Source organism: Coptis chinensis, chromosome 3, assembly GCF_015680905.1.
Source record: "Coptis chinensis isolate HL-2020 chromosome 3, ASM1568090v1, whole genome shotgun sequence".
NCBI classification, from domain to species: Eukaryota; Viridiplantae; Streptophyta; class Magnoliopsida; order Ranunculales; family Ranunculaceae; genus Coptis; species Coptis chinensis.
In genome coordinates this window covers 107,492,506-107,510,731 of record NC_141458.1, presented here as the reverse complement: position 1 = coordinate 107,510,731, position 18,226 = coordinate 107,492,506, and the positions used below count along the sequence as shown (strand labels likewise).

At 37.0% G+C, this 18,226-nt stretch overlaps 1 protein-coding gene and 1 long non-coding RNA gene across 2 annotated transcripts; one reads left to right on the top strand and one right to left on the bottom strand.

The window, feature by feature from the left end:
• The first annotated feature begins 5,282 nt into the window (after positions 1 to 5,282).
• LOC147512716 (vacuolar protein sorting-associated protein 32 homolog 1-like) lies at positions 5,283 to 8,424 on the top strand. Its single transcript, XM_086595729.1, has 7 exons — positions 5,283 to 5,671; positions 5,791 to 5,890; positions 6,396 to 6,540; positions 7,507 to 7,600; positions 7,687 to 7,755; positions 7,837 to 7,982; positions 8,200 to 8,424. The coding sequence occupies exons 1-7, from the start codon at positions 5,564 to 5,566 to the stop codon at positions 8,213 to 8,215; spliced, it is 678 nt and encodes a 225-aa protein (XP_086451855.1). The 5' UTR covers positions 5,283 to 5,563; the 3' UTR covers positions 8,216 to 8,424.
• Positions 8,425 to 11,233: 2,809 nt separating this feature from the next.
• Positions 11,234 to 13,151, bottom strand: LOC147512715 (uncharacterized). Its single transcript, XR_015217256.1, has 3 exons — positions 12,973 to 13,151; positions 11,914 to 12,381; positions 11,234 to 11,821 (listed from the first exon to the last, which is right to left on the bottom strand). It is a non-coding gene; the product is annotated as an uncharacterized LOC147512715 (long non-coding RNA).
• Positions 13,152 to 18,226: the final 5,075 nt, after the last annotated feature.

Below are 18,226 nucleotides of genomic sequence, written 5' to 3'. Positions count from 1 at the left end.
GCAAACCGATGGAGACACCCATTGAGATGAATCACGGACTCGCCATTCATTCTGACCAAGTTCCTACTGATAAAAGCAGGTATTAGCGTCTTGTAGGAAGGTTAATCTATCTATCTCATACTAGACCTGATATTGCTTATGCTGTGAGTGTGGTTAGTCAATTTATGCATTGTCCTAGTGAAGAACATATGGATGCAGTCTTTCGTATACTAAAGTATTTGAAAAAGGCACCTGGCAAAGGTTTACTATTTGGAAAGTATGATGCATTGGATATTGTTGGATACACAGATGCAGATTAACATGGAGACGGTCTACATCGGGATATTTCACGCTTTGTCGGTGGAAATCTTGTCACTTGGCGTAGTAAGAAGCGAAAAAGTTGTTGCGGATCGAAAGTCGTAGAAAATTTGAGGTATGGCATGTGGGGGGTATGTGAATTGTTATGGATTAAATCGTCTTGATGGAATTAGGCTTGAACTTCCAAAGCCTATGGATTTCTGATGTGATAATAAAACCGCCATTCAAATTGCACATAATCCAGGTTCGGCATGATAGGACAAAGCATGTGGAGGTTGATCGTCATTTTATTAAAGAAAATCTTGACAGAAAGGTTATTCGCTTTCCCGTTTGTAATCTCTCGAGGAGCAATTAGTCGATGTTCTTACCAAAGGTGTATCCCACAAGGTGTTTGATTATTTCGATTGACAAGTTGGGCATGATTGACATCTATGCCCCAACTTGAGGGGGAGTGTAAAAAGTTGTATTACGCTTTACGTGTATAGAGGCGACACGGGCCCGTGTCAAAGTGTGTATAGAAGCGACCAGCTCGGATGTTCGGGATGTCCAAGAGAGTGAAGTAGCGACTGCGCCTGCTTCTCTAGCCTAAACAGGGTGCGACCCACGCCCCGTGTTTCTCAAAGTCACCGAATTTTGTTGTTTCCTTTCTTGTAAACTCTATATAAACAATTGTAATCACTTTATAATTGAATCAAGTAAATATACACTGAATTGAATTGAATCCTATGGTTCTACGTTAACTTCTAGGTATAATCTCCGAAAGTGCCGCCTTAATGCCACCCCAAACAGAGGACATTTTGTAGTACTCTATGAGGTCACCCCGATTGTTTCTGTACTTATGTTGCATGAATGTTGCAAAATCGTCTGATTCACTTAAGAACTTCCAGTCTAGCCTCATCAACATTGCTTCATTGATGCCTTTTAATCTCCTAATTCCAAGTCCACCTTCAGAGCAGGGTTTACAGACTTTATCCCAACTGAGAGTCGTTGCTCGTTTTTTGGATGCATCCCCAGTCCACAAAAAATTTCGGATACATGTCTCTGGTTCTTTGATCAACTGAGATGGCCATTTGTATATGGGAATGCTATTGATGACATACTTGATTAAAATGCATCTTCCCTGGAAAGACAACATACGACCCTTCCAACTAGATAGCTTCTTCTTTATCTTATCCAGAACAGGATAGATAATGGAATTAGTGACTCTTCCCTGGGTTAAAAAAACTCCAAGGTATTATTCTGGTAAAAAGCCCTTAGAGATATGAAGTTCTTGCATAATCTAACCTTTCTGAGATGAGAGGAAGCACCAAAGAAAATCTTGCATTTCGCTTTATTCATGAATTGGCCAGAGGACTCTTGATATCTCTCAAGAAGATAATTGAGATGACGGATACCTCTAATATGGCCATTTGCGAAAATTATAATATCGTCAGCAAAAAACAAGTGGTTAGGAGCTAGACATCCTCTCAGAGATACCATAGGCTTGAGCATTTTCTTTACTGTGAGATCAGTTAATCATCTGCTCAGAACGTCTTCAACAATTGCAAAAAGGAGAGGGGAGAGAGGGTCGCCTTGTTTCAAACCTCTCTCCATATGAAAGAAACCAAACGGTCCTCCATTTACCATAATGGAGATTTGTGTCGAGTGAAAAATAGAGTGAAGGCACTGCATCCATCCTTGTGAGAAGCCCAAAGCAGTTAGGACTTTAAAAAGGAATTCCCATGACATGGTATCATAGGCTTGAAAAATATCGATCTTCATAGCAATATTACCTCCATATCTTTTGAGTTCAAGCTCATTCATTAGTTCAGAAGCCAAGGCAATACTAGATTGGGAGCATCTGCCCGGAACAAAACCCACTTGCTCCTTTGTTATAATTTTATCAGCAATCGCATTCAACCTCCTTTGCATAAGTTTGGTGATGATCTTGAAGAGAAAGTTACCCATGCAGACTAAGTTTGGTGACTGAGTTTGCGAACACTTTTCTCTTTTGGAATGAGAGTGATAAAATTAGAGTTAAGGCCGCTAGGGAGGATCTTGTTGATGAAGAAAGATTGAATTGCCATGAAAATGTCAATCTTAATAATACTCCAGCAATTGATATAGAAGTGCCCTTGGAAGCCGTCGGGACCAGGGGAGCTATTAGCATTCATGCTAAAGATAGTTTGTTAAATTTCCATATAATCTGAAGTTTTTGAGAGGCTATAGTTATCCTCCTGAGTTATGAGTCTAGGGATTAGACCCATAAGTTGATCATCATGGAGGATGGGGCTGCTTTGAATTTGTCTTTGTAGAACTGGACAATGTATTGTTTAATTTGATCCTGATCATTCATAAGAGTCCCCGCCTCTGTTTGAAGTTCAGTGATCAAAGATGCTCCCTGTCGAAGCTTGTATAGGTTGTGGAAGTATTCAAAATTTATGTCCCCTTCCTCATCTGTTTTGATTCGGCTTTTCTGTTTCAGTACATTTGCTATGTTATCCCTTGCAATGTCTAGTTCCACTTCCTTAAGAATCACTTGAGAAATGAGCGATTCATTATCAGTGTCTTCTACCAGTAACTGAGCACTTATTAAAGCTTCCTGTGCCTTTCTAATGGTAATATCAACATTCCCAAAAACTTCGTAGTTCCATTTTTTGATATCTTTTTTTAATCTCTGAAGCTTCCTCATTGCTCTCTGTAGGGGGCCTCCTTCAACACCTTGGTTCCAGCTGTGGGTGACTAGTTCCATGAAAGAAGGGTGCGTGAGCCAGACTTTGAGAAATCTAAAGGCGCATTAGTAGGCTTGGGGATGCTAGGAGAGCTCCCAACGATAGGGGAGTGGTCCGTGGCTTGTCTAGCCCCCACTAAGTACTTCCAACCAAAAAATTTCAGGTTCCAAGCATCATTAAATAAGACTCTATCTAGTTTCGATAAGACTCTAAGCGGTCCCCTTCTGTTATTACACCAAGAAAACTTTAACCCTTTGAAATTAGCTTCAATAAGATTACATGCATTAACAAAAGAGTTAAACTCCTGCATTGCTGCTCTATTAGGAAGATTGGTGCCTTTTCTTTCCTCATATCTAAGAACAACGTTGAAGTCTCCTACTAAGAGCCATGGACTGCCATTATTCATCAGTACGAGCTGGTCCCAAAGCCTACGTCTGTGCACCAGAGAACAATTGGCATGGGCAAAAGTTACAAAAACATCATCTACTAAAACAGTAATTTGTTTATCTGGGGAACTGATGAGGGTAACATTTAGCTCAGCTTTGTGAAAAACCCAAATGTTCCCAATTCGGGCAGGATTGTCATTGTGTAAGCAAACACCATGATATTTATTGATAATGCCCTTTATGGACAGGAAGTCCAGCTGAGGTCTAATAAGAGGTTCAACAAGGCATACTAAATCGAGACTATGAGACTAAAGGAGCTCCTTAAGTTGATCAATACCCTTATCTTTCCTAGCACCTCTTATATTCCAATAAATAATCTTCATTGGATAAGGGGTTGATCAACTTGGCTTTGTGACCTGGTAGAAGGATGTGAAGTAGGATCCGGGAGATGCACTTCAACTTTCTTTCTTCACACTTTTTTCTTTGGCACATCTGCCGACATGGTGGTGGCATTATCCTCTACAAGGTCTGCCCATCTCTGCCTCACCACAAGAGCTTCTGATGTTATCTGGATCTGGTCTGAGTCATCATTTGTTAGGATCTCAACAGAGTTACTGGTACTCAGCTGTTCACCAGGGGATCCTACAAAAATGCTTGTGGGTGGCACATTGTTTTGTTGGTCCTGGAACAGCACCAGTTCAGATCCAATGGTCACTTGCTCCATAAGATGGACATCATTCTCCACTGCTACAGTTGGGACAGGATTTTCCACTGTATTTTTCTCATTGGTAACCACTACTGCAAGGGTTTCTGTTGGCACAGATACTCCACTTTCCATAGGGCCATGGATCACCACCGCCGGTGGCTCTTGGGTTGGATTAGTTGTACTCGCACTAGCACCAATATCACAACTTGTTGAGGCTGCATTTACTCCCGTAATCACGACCTCTTTATTATGTTGTCTCCATCTCTTCTTATGCCTTTTTGACATAGTCTCATAATCAGTTGCTTTGTCAGACACTGTTTTGCTAGCTTTGTGTAAAATATCTCGAGCATTTTTTTCTTGTTCTCTGTCTAGGTGTCTACAGTCGGTAATCAGGTGCCCAACTATCTTACAGTTGTTACAAAACTTTGGGAGCTTGCCCACCTTAACTTCTTGCCATAATTCAATGTTTTGCTTCTCCACTTCAACAAGGATTTGGTGGGGATTTTTCTTTGCCAAATCTATATCCACCTGGACGCTAGCATAATATCCCATATCTCGCTCAATAGAATTCTTGTCCACTTGAATAGGGGAACCCAGAGTTCTACCCATCGCCATTAGTATATCCACTTCCCAGTACTCCATACTTAGGCTAGGGAAACGAAACCATACAAGAGCTGACATTATCATACTCCAATAGTGCGGCCAAATATTATAATGCGGTGAGACATTATTATTAGCTAATACAGCTGACCGTACACACGTATTAGTTAATATATATAGTGTATTAGCTAATTCATAGTATACGTACGGACGTTGACATTATTATTAACATTTATAATACAATAATACACGTGTTTAATGTAATATTATAAAACATGCATTTAATAACACGCATTAACTATTATGCTATATATATTTAGTAGACTTTTACACCTAACAAACAAAAACTATATATTATAATGTTTTGATTTGCCTTTATTTAGTGTAATATAATACTAAACTTTATATATTAAAATCATAATAATCGGTTTCAGTTTAGATACCCATCGGTTTTTTACAATTTGGTTTCAACGGTTCTGATTTTTTATCGGTTTGATTATTAAAGACCCATTTTTTTAATGGGTCTAACAATTTTAGGATCCAGACCGCTGTAAATGGTTTCGGTTCCGGTTCGGTTTCTGGTAACAAGGTACCATGCACACCCCTGTTAATTCAAGGATTAAACTCTACAATCGTGCCGTCAACATGACATCGAGATTGACAACAATAGTTAAGATATTCCAAGTTGCAGGGATTTAATTCATCCCTCCCGGTAATACTTGATCAGATCGGCTTTCTTATTTCTCTTTCCTCTAAAACACCATCCTTCCAGCAATAAAAAATCAATCAATCCTCCAAATCTATACTTCCCCTTAAAACGTTAATTAATTTTCCTAAAGTCTTAAAGTTTACTTTATTTTGTTATGTTTTTTTTTGAACGCGTAGAAAAATATGCCGTCATGTTTATGCGGATATTTGGAAAACCTAATCAGGAAACCAAAGTTTTAACGTACTGGGATAAGGTAGACAAGGTACGATCTCCTTTCGATGACCAATCTTTTAATAAATTAATAAATTGTAAGTCATGATATGTATATGTATACTTATTGTTGTTTTTTATTTTGTTTCATATTTTCTTCTTCTTGTGCAGGCACTTGAAAGACACAAAAAAGAGGAGAACGACTATTTAGAGAAGATATCTGCAGAGGTTGAAATGGCCAAGGAGTTTAGCAGAGCAAAGAACAAAAGAGGTACGACTACCACTAAAGAATTTAGTATGCTCGCTTAAATCGTTGTTGTCCTTTCTAAATAGGTTATGTTTCCAAAGTTCAGTTAGTGTCTTTGATTTGAATTCCACAAAATACAGAACCAATAGCTTAGAGACTGTCTATGTGAAGTAGGAAAATAGGTTATCCCTAATTTGTTCTGTTTTAGTCTGCTAATACTTATTTATATTAGTGGAAAATGCGGTACATGTTTATATAGTTGATCGAAAAAATATAACAGGGAATAATTAAGTGGATTGCGTGGAGTATTTTGGATATATCGTCAAGTGAAAGTTTGGGTTCATCTTATTTCTAATGGTAGCAAATTACCAGCACTGAACTTACATTTTATATAAAAGCAGTTTCACTAAATCAGAGCCACACCAAGTTAGCACTGAACAGGTCTATTGTACCGTTAATTAGTTATAGTCTTAGTGAATGTGTATCATCGTATTTTTCATTAATGCTCTACTCTGCTTTTAATATGTAGGTGCAATACACTGTCTGAGGAGGAAGAGGGTATATGAACAGCAAGTTGAGCATCTTGAAAAATGTCAACTACTTATTCTAAACCAGCTTACTAAGTTAACTTTGATAAGAGGTGTAGCTGTGATGGAGGCCATGCAGAAAGCAGTGTATGTCCCGTTTAACATTGATGATTTAATCTTTACCTACAGTTTCCATCTATATACTTTTTTCTATTATTGTTCTTCTTGTGTTTTCTTATAGTGGAATATATGTGCATCAACTCAATGTCTTTTCTGTTTTGGTTGACCTAGACCAATTATTGAACTGCCCAATTGAGTGCAATGTTAATATTTTATCGGCAGAACATGAGCATGTTGTTCACATTGTGTTCTAAACTTAGGTAGAGTAGAATAATGAACTAATACTTGAAATTGAAGAATAACAAATGAACTTGATTCAATTGATAAGACAACAAAAAGAACTTTTACAATGCTTACCAATTAGTTTTTTACTTTTTTTTAGAACCTTGGTATTGCTAAGTTCTTGGAGAACTCTCTCTCACTCAAGATTACAAAAGTATATATATTTTTTCTCCATCTTCTGTAATGAAGGACAAGAGGTCCTTATATAAGCCTAAAAAACAGATTTATTAACCTTAGAAGTCTTCAAATCTGTGTTCAATTCAGATTTGAACGCTTAGTTAAAATTTTTGACTGTCCAGAAGCTTTCTCGCTAATAAAACTTGCTGGTTAAGAAAACCAGCTGATTTTTCTCGTCCAGCTCAGGTGTTCTATTCCCTAGTTTTAATTAGTGGACTAATAAATCATTAGACCCACTAATTAGATCAGTTGTAGATAAACAGCTTATACTTCAAACAAACATTGCACCTCATTATCAAAAAAATTCTTGACTAGAGCCATGCCACTAATGACTAAGCTCATGTAGAGTGATCAATGTAAGGGAAAAACACCCTGCACGAAGATTGATCCAAGTCAGAGTTTTGAATTCTATTTTAGAAGATTTTTAGTTTAGTAGTTTTAGTATTTTCAGGAGGCTTATTTTACGCTCATATTTGTTTAGGTATTTTAAATGACCGTAGAGATTTTTTTCCTTTTTCTTTTCTCTTCCTCCAGTAAAATTGATGGGATGATTGAGCAGACAGAGGATTCGAAATTGATTCTGTATGCATTGTTAACTCCAATTGGTTCATTTGCAAATTTCGACGAGGTTCTTTCATTCTTTAGTATTTTAAGCTTCATGTTGTATCATTTTATCTGCAAAAGATTCTAAAAGTTGACAAGATGATTGAGCAGACAGATGATTTAAAACTGATTCAAGATGCATTGTCAACTCCATTGAGTTCATCTGCAGATTTCGATTTGGTGCGTCCATTCTTTAGTATTTTATGCTTCATGTTGTAACATTTTATTTTCAAAAGATTCTAAAAGTTGTCGTCATTACAGCATGAATTGGAAGCGGAACTCAAAGAACTGGAAAAGGTCGATTTGGTGGAACAACTTCCAGCAGTAAGCCAACCAACTAATTCCATTGCCAAGAAGAGAACAGCTGAGGAATTACTTGCATTAGACAGAGATGACAGCGGCAAGAGGTTTGTGCTTGTTCCCTTGTACTTACTGTATGAGCACATGGAAGATGTCGATATGAAAATGTCGTGATATGTTAAAAAGCTTTTTATCTGTTGACGTTATTGTCAACTTAATCTTCTGATATGGTGAAAGCCTTTTGAAAGAAGTTCTGAAGAGTTAGCCATATGTAGGTTTTTTCACGTTTTGATTTGGCCACATGTTTTTCTTCATCATTTGCAGGAAGCGACAGAACTAAAGATATCGTGTAAAGGTTGCTTCAATTGTGTGACGAAGTCTGCTGGTTGCTCAATTACTTAAGTACCGTCTCACGTCTCAGTGCATTCTTAAATTTCAGAAACTGACAAACTTATTATATGCAGAAGTTGGTCATGCACTATAAGAAATGTCAATGTTCTACCCGTTTGGGAGATTATGAATTGAATATCAAGTAAAACCTTTACACAATATCTTTTAAAGATAATGTCTTTAATGTCTTTAATAGATAATGTTTCTAAAGAAGCGTAGCTCCTTCGCAATTTTGTCTCATAAACCATGTATTGTACTTGCTAATAACATTGTCCTAGAATGCTATTATAACCCCAAGATAGAAAAGATACAAATCCAGAATTAACTATAAACTACAATTTGCCTATTAGCATAATTATAGACTTATAGTGAGTAGTATGCATTTAGATAAAGATTTTATCAAATAATTTTCATGTACATTAACATGTTGTGCGACTGTGCCCCGAGGCACCGAGGGTTTAGCTATTAAAACCAAAATAAATATATGACATGTTCAGCCTCGTAGAAGACTAGCAGATCAAACCTTGATAAGACGGACCGAAAGGAGAGAAGAATCTGTTTTCTTCGTGATCTTCCTTTTTTTATGGATTTTGCAGTTGGCGATTTCTGATGCTGGGCAATGTTACTATGCTGAAGTTTGTTAATTCCTATGCAAAATCGTTTATGCAAACCCTTTTAAACCATTGTTCAAAAGCTTGAAACTCAGTAAAAGTCGAAATTGCATCGAGTCTAGTTGGATCGAAAACTTGAGAGTCGACTCGGCGAGTCAAATATGTGCGTATACCCTAATAATATCATTTTTAAGTTTTTATAGTCAAACTATACCAAGTAAATAAAAAAATAATCAGCATATATCACAAAAGAAAACTGGACAGAGTAGCTAGTTGCCTTTCTTTGAGAGTTATATGCAGGTTAGGGAGTGTTTGAATCTGCGCATAGGCAATTTTGAAAAAAGTAAATTCTACTGTGTTGACTCATTAGACTCGCGGGTTAATTGGCTGAGTTAGTTGACCAACTCGGTGAGTCATACAAAACGATTTGTGCCAACGATTTTCATCGAAATCTAATTGAGTCGAGTTGACTCGGCCGAGTTCTGGGTCAACTCAACGAGTCAGAATGGAATAAATTCCAAGGTGCATAAATTTGCTAAAAAAAAGTCTTTTGTTCGAGAGGAAAACTGGGGAAGGGAGGGAAAGCTTCTAATAATTTAAGTGACACAGAATTGTGAGGGTAAGGAATTGGTCCATAGGCCAATTCTGGGCCAAAATCAGTCTCTAGGACAGTTTTTTTTCGAAATTACTCATAAAGCCAATTTTCGGTGACAATACAAATAGTCTAGATTTGAAATTAATGTTTTCCGATTTTACTCTTTCTATTGTTTTGGTATAAACTTCAAATAGGTGAACATACCTTATACATTATGCTGAGGTATGAACAATATTTGTTTTCTTATACATACTTTTTATTGAGGTGAACATACATTTTCATAGCTCATGGATAGTTTTCTTTCTTTTATACCTGGGAATACATAAGAATGCAAAAAAAGGTATGTTCAAAGCATGGGTCTAGAAGATCTAGTTATTTGTCATCTATTAGCACACCAAGATTGCACTCGATCACCATTCAATTGAGGACGCCAATCCCTAGTTTGTCGCCACACTCTCTCACCACAACGCCAAAGATCACCCATTCCAGAGCAGCAACATCGCCAAAATCATCTCCTTGCTCCAGTCGTAGCCCCAGATGACAACCAGGTTATCCACACGATCATTCAGGCCGACGAACCAACCACAAAATATTCCCATTGTGATAAACGACGTCAGATAGGCGACAAAAATCATTGCTACAACCTTACTCACACACCAGAGCCTCTATAATCCCTCCTATCAAAGGTCTCAACTCAGCTATCATCTATTTCACTTATGAAGATCTTAACAAAATTTACGGGCCCCACAATGATGCACTAGTGGTTCAGCTCAAAATCAAAGATGTTAGTACAGAGAATTTTAGTCATCCCAGGAAGCTCTTGTGACATCCTTTACTACAACCCTTTCAAACAACTCGCCTACCTGATTCTGTTTTAATTCCAACCGTCGCTCTCATCTACGACTTCAATGGACTATGCACTGACCCCAAAGGCGATGTCTTATTACTAGTCTCTATCAAAGACGACACCGAACCAGATTTCACAATGAGAACTCGATTCAACGTCCTTGACATTCCATCTTCATATAATACTAGGGCAGGGATCGGGTCGGATATAGCTATATCCGAATCCGAATAGTTTCATAATATCCGAACCCGAACCCGAACCCGATTATATCCGACTAACCCGATCGGATAACACAAAAAATTCAAAAAAAGCCCAAAAAATATATCCGAATCCGACAGACCCGACCCCGAACCCGACCCGAATAAGTAAACAGATATAAAAATCGACCCAAACTTGAACTATTCAGGGTCGGTCAGGTCGGGTTCGGGTCAAACCCAACCCGATTCCCTGCCCTATATAATACTATCTTTGGTCGTCGATGGATTCACAACATGAAAGTTGTGCCCTTGACTCTTCACCAAGTCATCAGATTCCCTGGTCCACATGGCATAATGGAACTTCGCAGTGATCAACTACAGGCACACCAATGCAACCGAACCACGAACACTACTCCAGCCGATGAAACTCTCTACTAGACAGTGTTCACTCCTCCTTCACTCCCAACCGCTCATGTCAATCTGACTCCAGAACAAGGTCAGAGCTCTACAACTCGAGACCTTAAGTTTCCCCCATTAAGTCGTCCCAATCCAATCTTTATCTTCGATAATTGGTCATGAAAAATGCAAGAATCATTAGTGAACTTGATAAAGATAGAATGAGACTTGACTAGTTTACTGATAAAAAGTAAACTAAAGTGGGAACAAAAAGAACATTGTCGAGATGTAATAGAGGAGAAAGAATAACACTACCAACATAAGTGATTAAATGATCGATTCCATCCAGAAGCTTAACTGTGGAATGTTTAATTTGGACTGACTTTATAAGTAGAAAAAAAAAAATTAGTGATGAACATACATGATTTGTAGCACCAGAGTCGATGATCCACATGGATTTAGAGAAACATGAGAGAGAAATATATGTAAAGTTTGAATTGTGTGTGAAGTGATGCTACTTGAATCAAATAGACTTAGAATTTTGTTGTACTGTTAAGTGTAGAAAATTGGAGGATTGGTGTCTGAGGGCTGAGGCAACTGAATTGGATTGAGCATTCTTGGAGGGATAGCCATGCAGTTTGTAACATGTACCAATATGATGTCCTACCCTTTTGCAATGGTCACAAAAAGGGCGTGGTCTGCCAGTATTGTCATGCGGATTCTGGCCATGAGGTGGGAATTTATGAGATGTTGCATCTCTAGAAATTTTACCACTATTGCTTGGCTGAAAATTGTGCTGGTCGGATTTTGCAGAAGGAGCCCAGTTGGGCCTTTTGAATTGAGCACTCAATGCAGCAGCATCCGGAGTAGAAGGAATGGACAGAGCATGAATTTCTTGTTGTTTTTCCTCCTGTCTTATCAAAGAATAAATTTTAGACATATTAGGAAATGGATCCATTAATAGAATCTGACTGCGAATAGATTTAAAACGGTTATCAAGACCTTGCATAAATTTCATAGAATGGCCATCTTCAATTTCTTTGGCAAAAGAGTCCGGTTTCTCTATAACCGGGTACAGAGATTAATCTCTATAACCGTGTTATTTTACTGTTAAAACTGTGTCGAGGGTTGAGGTCTGTATTTCAAGGCAAATATGCATTACCACAAATACAAATAGGAACAGTAGATAACTTTATTGTCTATAAATTTTGGGATGGTAGCAGTATACTTCATCCGATGCTGAGGAAATCCAGTCAGGGAACTTCATTGACGTTGAGTAGTCTCTAATTCTTATGTATCTAATGAAGCATGCTGAACCAAATAGGCCCTCAGCGTAATGTCCACTGCCCACCCATCTGCGCGGTTGTATGAGGGGGATGTCTTTATCTTGGAACTGTAGACGTCACCTCCCCACATATGTTAAATGATCTTGTCTCCAAACTGCAACCACCAATTACCAGTGTTGGAGTCCTGAGTCAAAAATGAAATTATGTTAAAGTGAGATATAAAGAAAAAACTAACGGATCGAAGTTAGTAAGTAATTGATTAGTAATTCATCCAGTTTTCCTGCACATAATGACACATTATGCAACAATAATGTCTATTTACGATCAATCTGTATTGAGACTTTTGAAGGATATGATCCTCATCATCCTTTTCCTACAAGACCAGATTGTAGTTGATAAAAGCCAGACATTCCAGAATTTGTGGAAGGTAATTCTGGCGTCGAGAAAATTATTTAACATTAGAATGCCCTATTTTATTACAAATGTAAACATTGAATGATCACATTTTGCGGCGCATTTTTGTAACAAAGGGTATCAACAGCAAGTATGACATTGATTTTGAAACTTATTTTAATTTTCTTTTATAGAAACCAACTTATTATAGTTCTTTCCTTACGCTAACCAAGTAAGAAACTGTTCACAACGCGCAGGTATTTTTTTTTCTTTTTATAGGAAACTTTCATTCATACTTACAACACACAGGTACTCGAGTATATTCTGTTGGATAACTAATATTATCAGTCCAGCATTAGTAGTATATAAAGAACCACAATACCCTGAAAGCGAAATTGCCGCTGATATACGCTGACAGCCTCTGGCACACACCTCCCAGGATTCAACAACCAATGATCCCACAAGATAGCACTCAAGCCGTCAAGCGGGCTCTAGGAACTCTCAGACACACTTCAGCATACGTAAAACCATAGTTTTTAAATAGAGAGAAAAGTAAGTGGTTTTTTTGTGTAGTTCGAATGTTGATCTTATAGAAGAAGATCAAGACGAACGTTTAGCCATATCCACTAATCACGTAGTGTGATCTCACGTGGAGGAAAAACGTGGTTTGACTATTTCTAATGCAAGAAAGAAAAAGCCCAAAAACCAATTTTTGCAAAAACAAGCCCATTCCCGCACTGCCACGTGATGCCCAATTGGGTCGATTTACACACACACACACACACCCCCCCCCCTATACACGATGTCTGCGGGCACATGCGCATTAAGGTTTTTCTGGAGCTCCCTAGGGTTTGAGGGGCTCTAGATCGACCCATGTGGCCTTGTGGGCGCGTGAGCACCCTTATATCTCTTTATACAACTACACTTGCAAAGACATAAGTCATATAAACATAAGAACCTCAAGTTCTTTCTCCAATATGAGACTAAAGTCGCACACTTAAGTGCAGTAAAAGAGAAAAAGTCATGGGTTCAAACCCAACCAAAGACATGTTTCATACATATTAAAAACTAAGTAATGTTTTTAAAACAATCCCCCACATATACGTGTGAAATAAAAAAATAATATAAGTTGGAGTGTGTTAGAAGTTATGAGTGGGTTGAAGGTGTCATAAGACTTGAACATTCATTTAGTGTTAGTCTGTCGGGTTTACTTGTTGACCAGTGTGAATTGAGTCTTGAACTGTCCGACTTTTGTGTAAATCGAGTCAACAAATAATTCACATAACTTTCAAAAATCATCATAGAGTTCCTCGGTTGTGCTCGTAACGGCCATGAGCTTCCCAGGCTTCATAAGTGCTACTAGGGATCGACTAGCCTATCCATTTCCCATAGGAAGCAGCTCCACTTCCTCACTTATATAAGTGCTTCTATCATGAGTGTATTGTATCACTACACCCCACTGGATCCCAACTATAGAAAACATTAAGAGTTAAAACTCATCCTTAAGAAGATACAGAAGGTACTTATACATCATGGGGATGGGTACAAAGTTTTCATTCTAGGTTGTAGTATCCCCACAAATCACTCGAATAACTTGTTTTCCCATTGAACCTTGCTTATGGGATCTCCATTCACTAAAGTTGGGTGACAGTTATCGGTGATTTTAACAGATAGACTTCAGTCTTTAATAGACTTTAACCCCATCCCCCTCGATGTACTAAAGACAAGCTATATAGCCAGGCCTTTAGTTAGTGGATCAACTAAGCTATCTTTTGACCTCACAAAGTCAATAGCTATAATCTCATCTCATAATATTTGTCTCACAGTGTGTTATGTCTGCGACGTATATATTGAGATTTTTCATTATATTATAGGAATTATTTTGGGCCCTCATAATAGCTGCTTGACTATCACAATGAATAGAAACAAGTGGAACAGGCTTAGGCAGACCCTCACCTATATTAAGAAACCAACCTAGCGTACAACCTAGCTACCTCCTCTTTTATAATAATATCACTTTGAAGATCAAGAGGAGGTACAAAATTTATAATAATATCACTTTGAAGATCAAGAGGAGGTACAAAATACACTACATTCTCATCTAAACACTTACCTAATCCAGCTAAATGATCTCCAAGCCTATTAGTCTCCCTATATAAACATGTGTATATAAAAGAGATAATCTATCTCAAAAAGAGGACACAGGCATTAAATGCTCAAAACAAGGTTGATACTCTTTTGAGACTTGTTTTCGTTTTCAAATGTAAATTTATTCCCTATTAGTGGCGTTATTATTTACCTCCTTCAATTCCACTTAATAATGTTTTCATAATTTCGTTGATTACGCTTAGAGGAAAGTGGCCATTTTTTTGTCCAAGTATGAAAATAGATGAGACAATCCTCTTAGTACTATTCATTTGTGTCTTTATGTAAACCAAAAAAAAATATATACGTTGTAGATCGATGATTACATAAAGGGGAGGGATAGCCACTTCCAAAACGGACAAAGTGATATCTCATCCTACCAGTTGAATTAAGGGCAAATATTTTGTAGATATGATCTCCCCACCATAAATAATATGTCCACCAAATTTCAGCTCATTCAAATATGTCTAACATAATCAAGTGTTCGTTATTATAAAATCGGAAAATTTTGGACCGTTAGATAAACGCTCAAAATTGAACACTAGTTTTCGCAAGGTTAGACATATTCAAATAGGATGAAATTTTTGTAGGCATGCTATCCATTGTGAGAAGATCATATCCACAAAAAATCGAGTCTTAATTTAATTTGTAATTAAGTCAATGGAGTGGCTCGAGAGTGGCTCTATCCCTCCCCATATTTTTCTCCATGATATACCCCTCCCCATCTTACATAGAACTATACCTTTGTTCTAAATGAGTTTTCTTTAATTGTTCTGAATTTGTACAATTTGCTAAGAAATCCAACTTTTGTTAGAAATAATCCACTTCGATTCGGTTAAATTTGGTAAAGTTATTTCTATTTTGGGACTATTGTCATTATGGATCGTTTTGCTCTACATGAATGGAGTTTGCAACATGAGCAATGGTGAGATAGGAAATGGCTTCAAGACTCCAAACTTTTGGGTTCTTGCACCTGGGTTAATTTCCTGTTGGCATTCAGGTTATCTGAGAACGCATGTTTGCTCACATTATCCATCCATGGTTTTTATATCTTCCACTAGCATGTATACCGAAATTTTGACACAAGTGATTATTTAGGGAACCATCTACATTGTGACTTTCCCTTTTTAGAAATTCATGGATAGATATCAGTGCTAATCAAATTGGCATAAGATATGGATTAAAAAGAATTAAAAATGTTGGGATGTATATTTTTCTCCTAAAAATAATACGTCTTTTATAAATTTGTTTACTAGTTCCAGTTAATAAGGGTTGTGGTACGAGAAGCGACAAATAGATGATTTTTTTACTATTCGGTAGTCCGATTTTCATTCAGCAAGCCTTTGCAATGTTCTTTTCTTCATTCATTTACTTATGGATTGTATGGTATCTATTCGTCCACAAACTAACAGGTGGTGAATGCTTAGATATCTATCTCAAAACAGTTTTCTCAACAAAACGATTGCTTGTAGACATTTTATATTCTGGTCTATTATATTAGAATTATGAAACTTTGACTCCAGCACTTGCAATTCTTTTCAGCTAAAAATGATGTTATAAAATCTAAGAGCCCAGCTATCTCTGGCGATTATACTAATGAGATCCTGAAATGCAATGTACTTTTGTGTTTAGTACAATTACTACGACGACAAACATTATGTCCAAAATCCTTCACTGGATTCAAGTCAAAACATCCTAAAAAGTGAGCCTAGGGTTGCGTTGGAGATGAAAGTGGACAAAGGATTCCAGTAGCAAAGGGTCCTCCAAGTACATGCTTAAGATATGTTTTGGCCTGAATCTGGTAAATGGTTTTAGATGAAATCCTAGTCATCGTAGTCTATGGTTGTACCAAATACAAAAAGATATTGCATATATGTTCTTGCCACAAAAGAAGTAAAGTTAAAGTTAATATTTCAAAAAATACATTGTACTTCCCGGTAATTTTGTCTTTAACAGAATATTGAAGACCTGAGTGCTTGATTTGTAATTTATTCAGGTTCAATTCAAACCTGATTTGCAATTCTGCCGATGGACACACATACTGACATGCAGTATCACTAGACAAAGGAGTCTAGTGTCTACTCTAGCTAAATCCCCTTCTTCATCCCTCAAAAACCAATGGGCCTACAACCCAACACATTGTTGCATTATCAAAGCTCCATATTCTAACTACAACACATAGTTCCAGTCCGATCCATTGATCACACTGCCTTGGGAATATTCATTCTCAAGGTTATCTTCAGTATTAGGCATATTAATAGATCGAGTTTATACTAAGTGGGTGTTTGGTTCTCATTTTTTTAAAAAATTATTTTTTCTTAAAAAACATTTTTATGAAAAAGTATTTATTCTAAAAACAGTTTTTTAATAAACATGTTTGGTTGTGATTTTTCTTAAAAACTATTTTATCAAATCAGATTTCGCACTATGTTTCTCGATATACTTTGGCATATCGTGGCATAAATCACTAAAATCTAAAACATCCGGCGAGTTCATTTGCCTTTAGCACCCAAAGTGTTTCCTTAAAAGAAAAATTGTTTTTTAACTTAAAAAACAAGTTTTACCTAATTATCATAAAACAAGTTTTTGAGACCAAAAAGTGTTTTTTGGATGAAAAACTATTTTTTTTTTAAATAGAAACCAAACACATTTATTTTTTCAAAAAATGTTTTTTCACTAATAAACATTTTTTGGCAATAAATAAATAGGATCCAAACACCCCCTATACTTAAGCCATTTCAAGACTCTTTGTTTTCCCATTGCGTGTTATATGTTTGGGGAAGAAGTTGATGCGCTTCGATAGGTTCGTGAGAAGGTTGATCAATGCGCGACGTAGTTGGACCACTCAAATTCATGAGGACAGTCTTCATGCGCTACCATGGTTGCACTTTGAGTTTTGTGAACCACAGTCACTTTTAAGTACTGTATGGAAAGTGTCAATCAATACAATACTTAAGCTATTGTTATCATCTACATAAACTAAACTATATAGAGGATTTCGCTCTTTCACGTACCCTTTCGATTTTTTGACCGATTGGAATCACTTCAATTCAAACATAAAATACCTACGTCTTGATGATAGCGCATATTTGTTATGCTCTTAGAGCATCATCAACGCACTGCTATATTTTTTTGTGACACCTCAACGTTTTTAGTCGATCAAAATTCTTAAAAACGAGTCAAGTACTAACGCATTTGGACAAAATTTGGGGTTTTTATTTGGGACGGGAACAATTGTCCCGTTCCAAATTAATTTTTTTATTTTTTGGGCGGAACGGTAGAAAAGCCCAACGATATAAAATCTAGCCATTTTAATTTTTTATTAAAAAAAAGAAAAAAATTGTTGGACAGCAAAACTTGTCCCGTCCCACTCTTAGACGGGACTATTTGTCTCGTGCGGCTCATTTATATTTTTCTCAATATTTTGATTTGGAATTTGACAATTGTTATAATCCAAATCGTATTTTGACAGCGCACTAGGGTCAAAATTG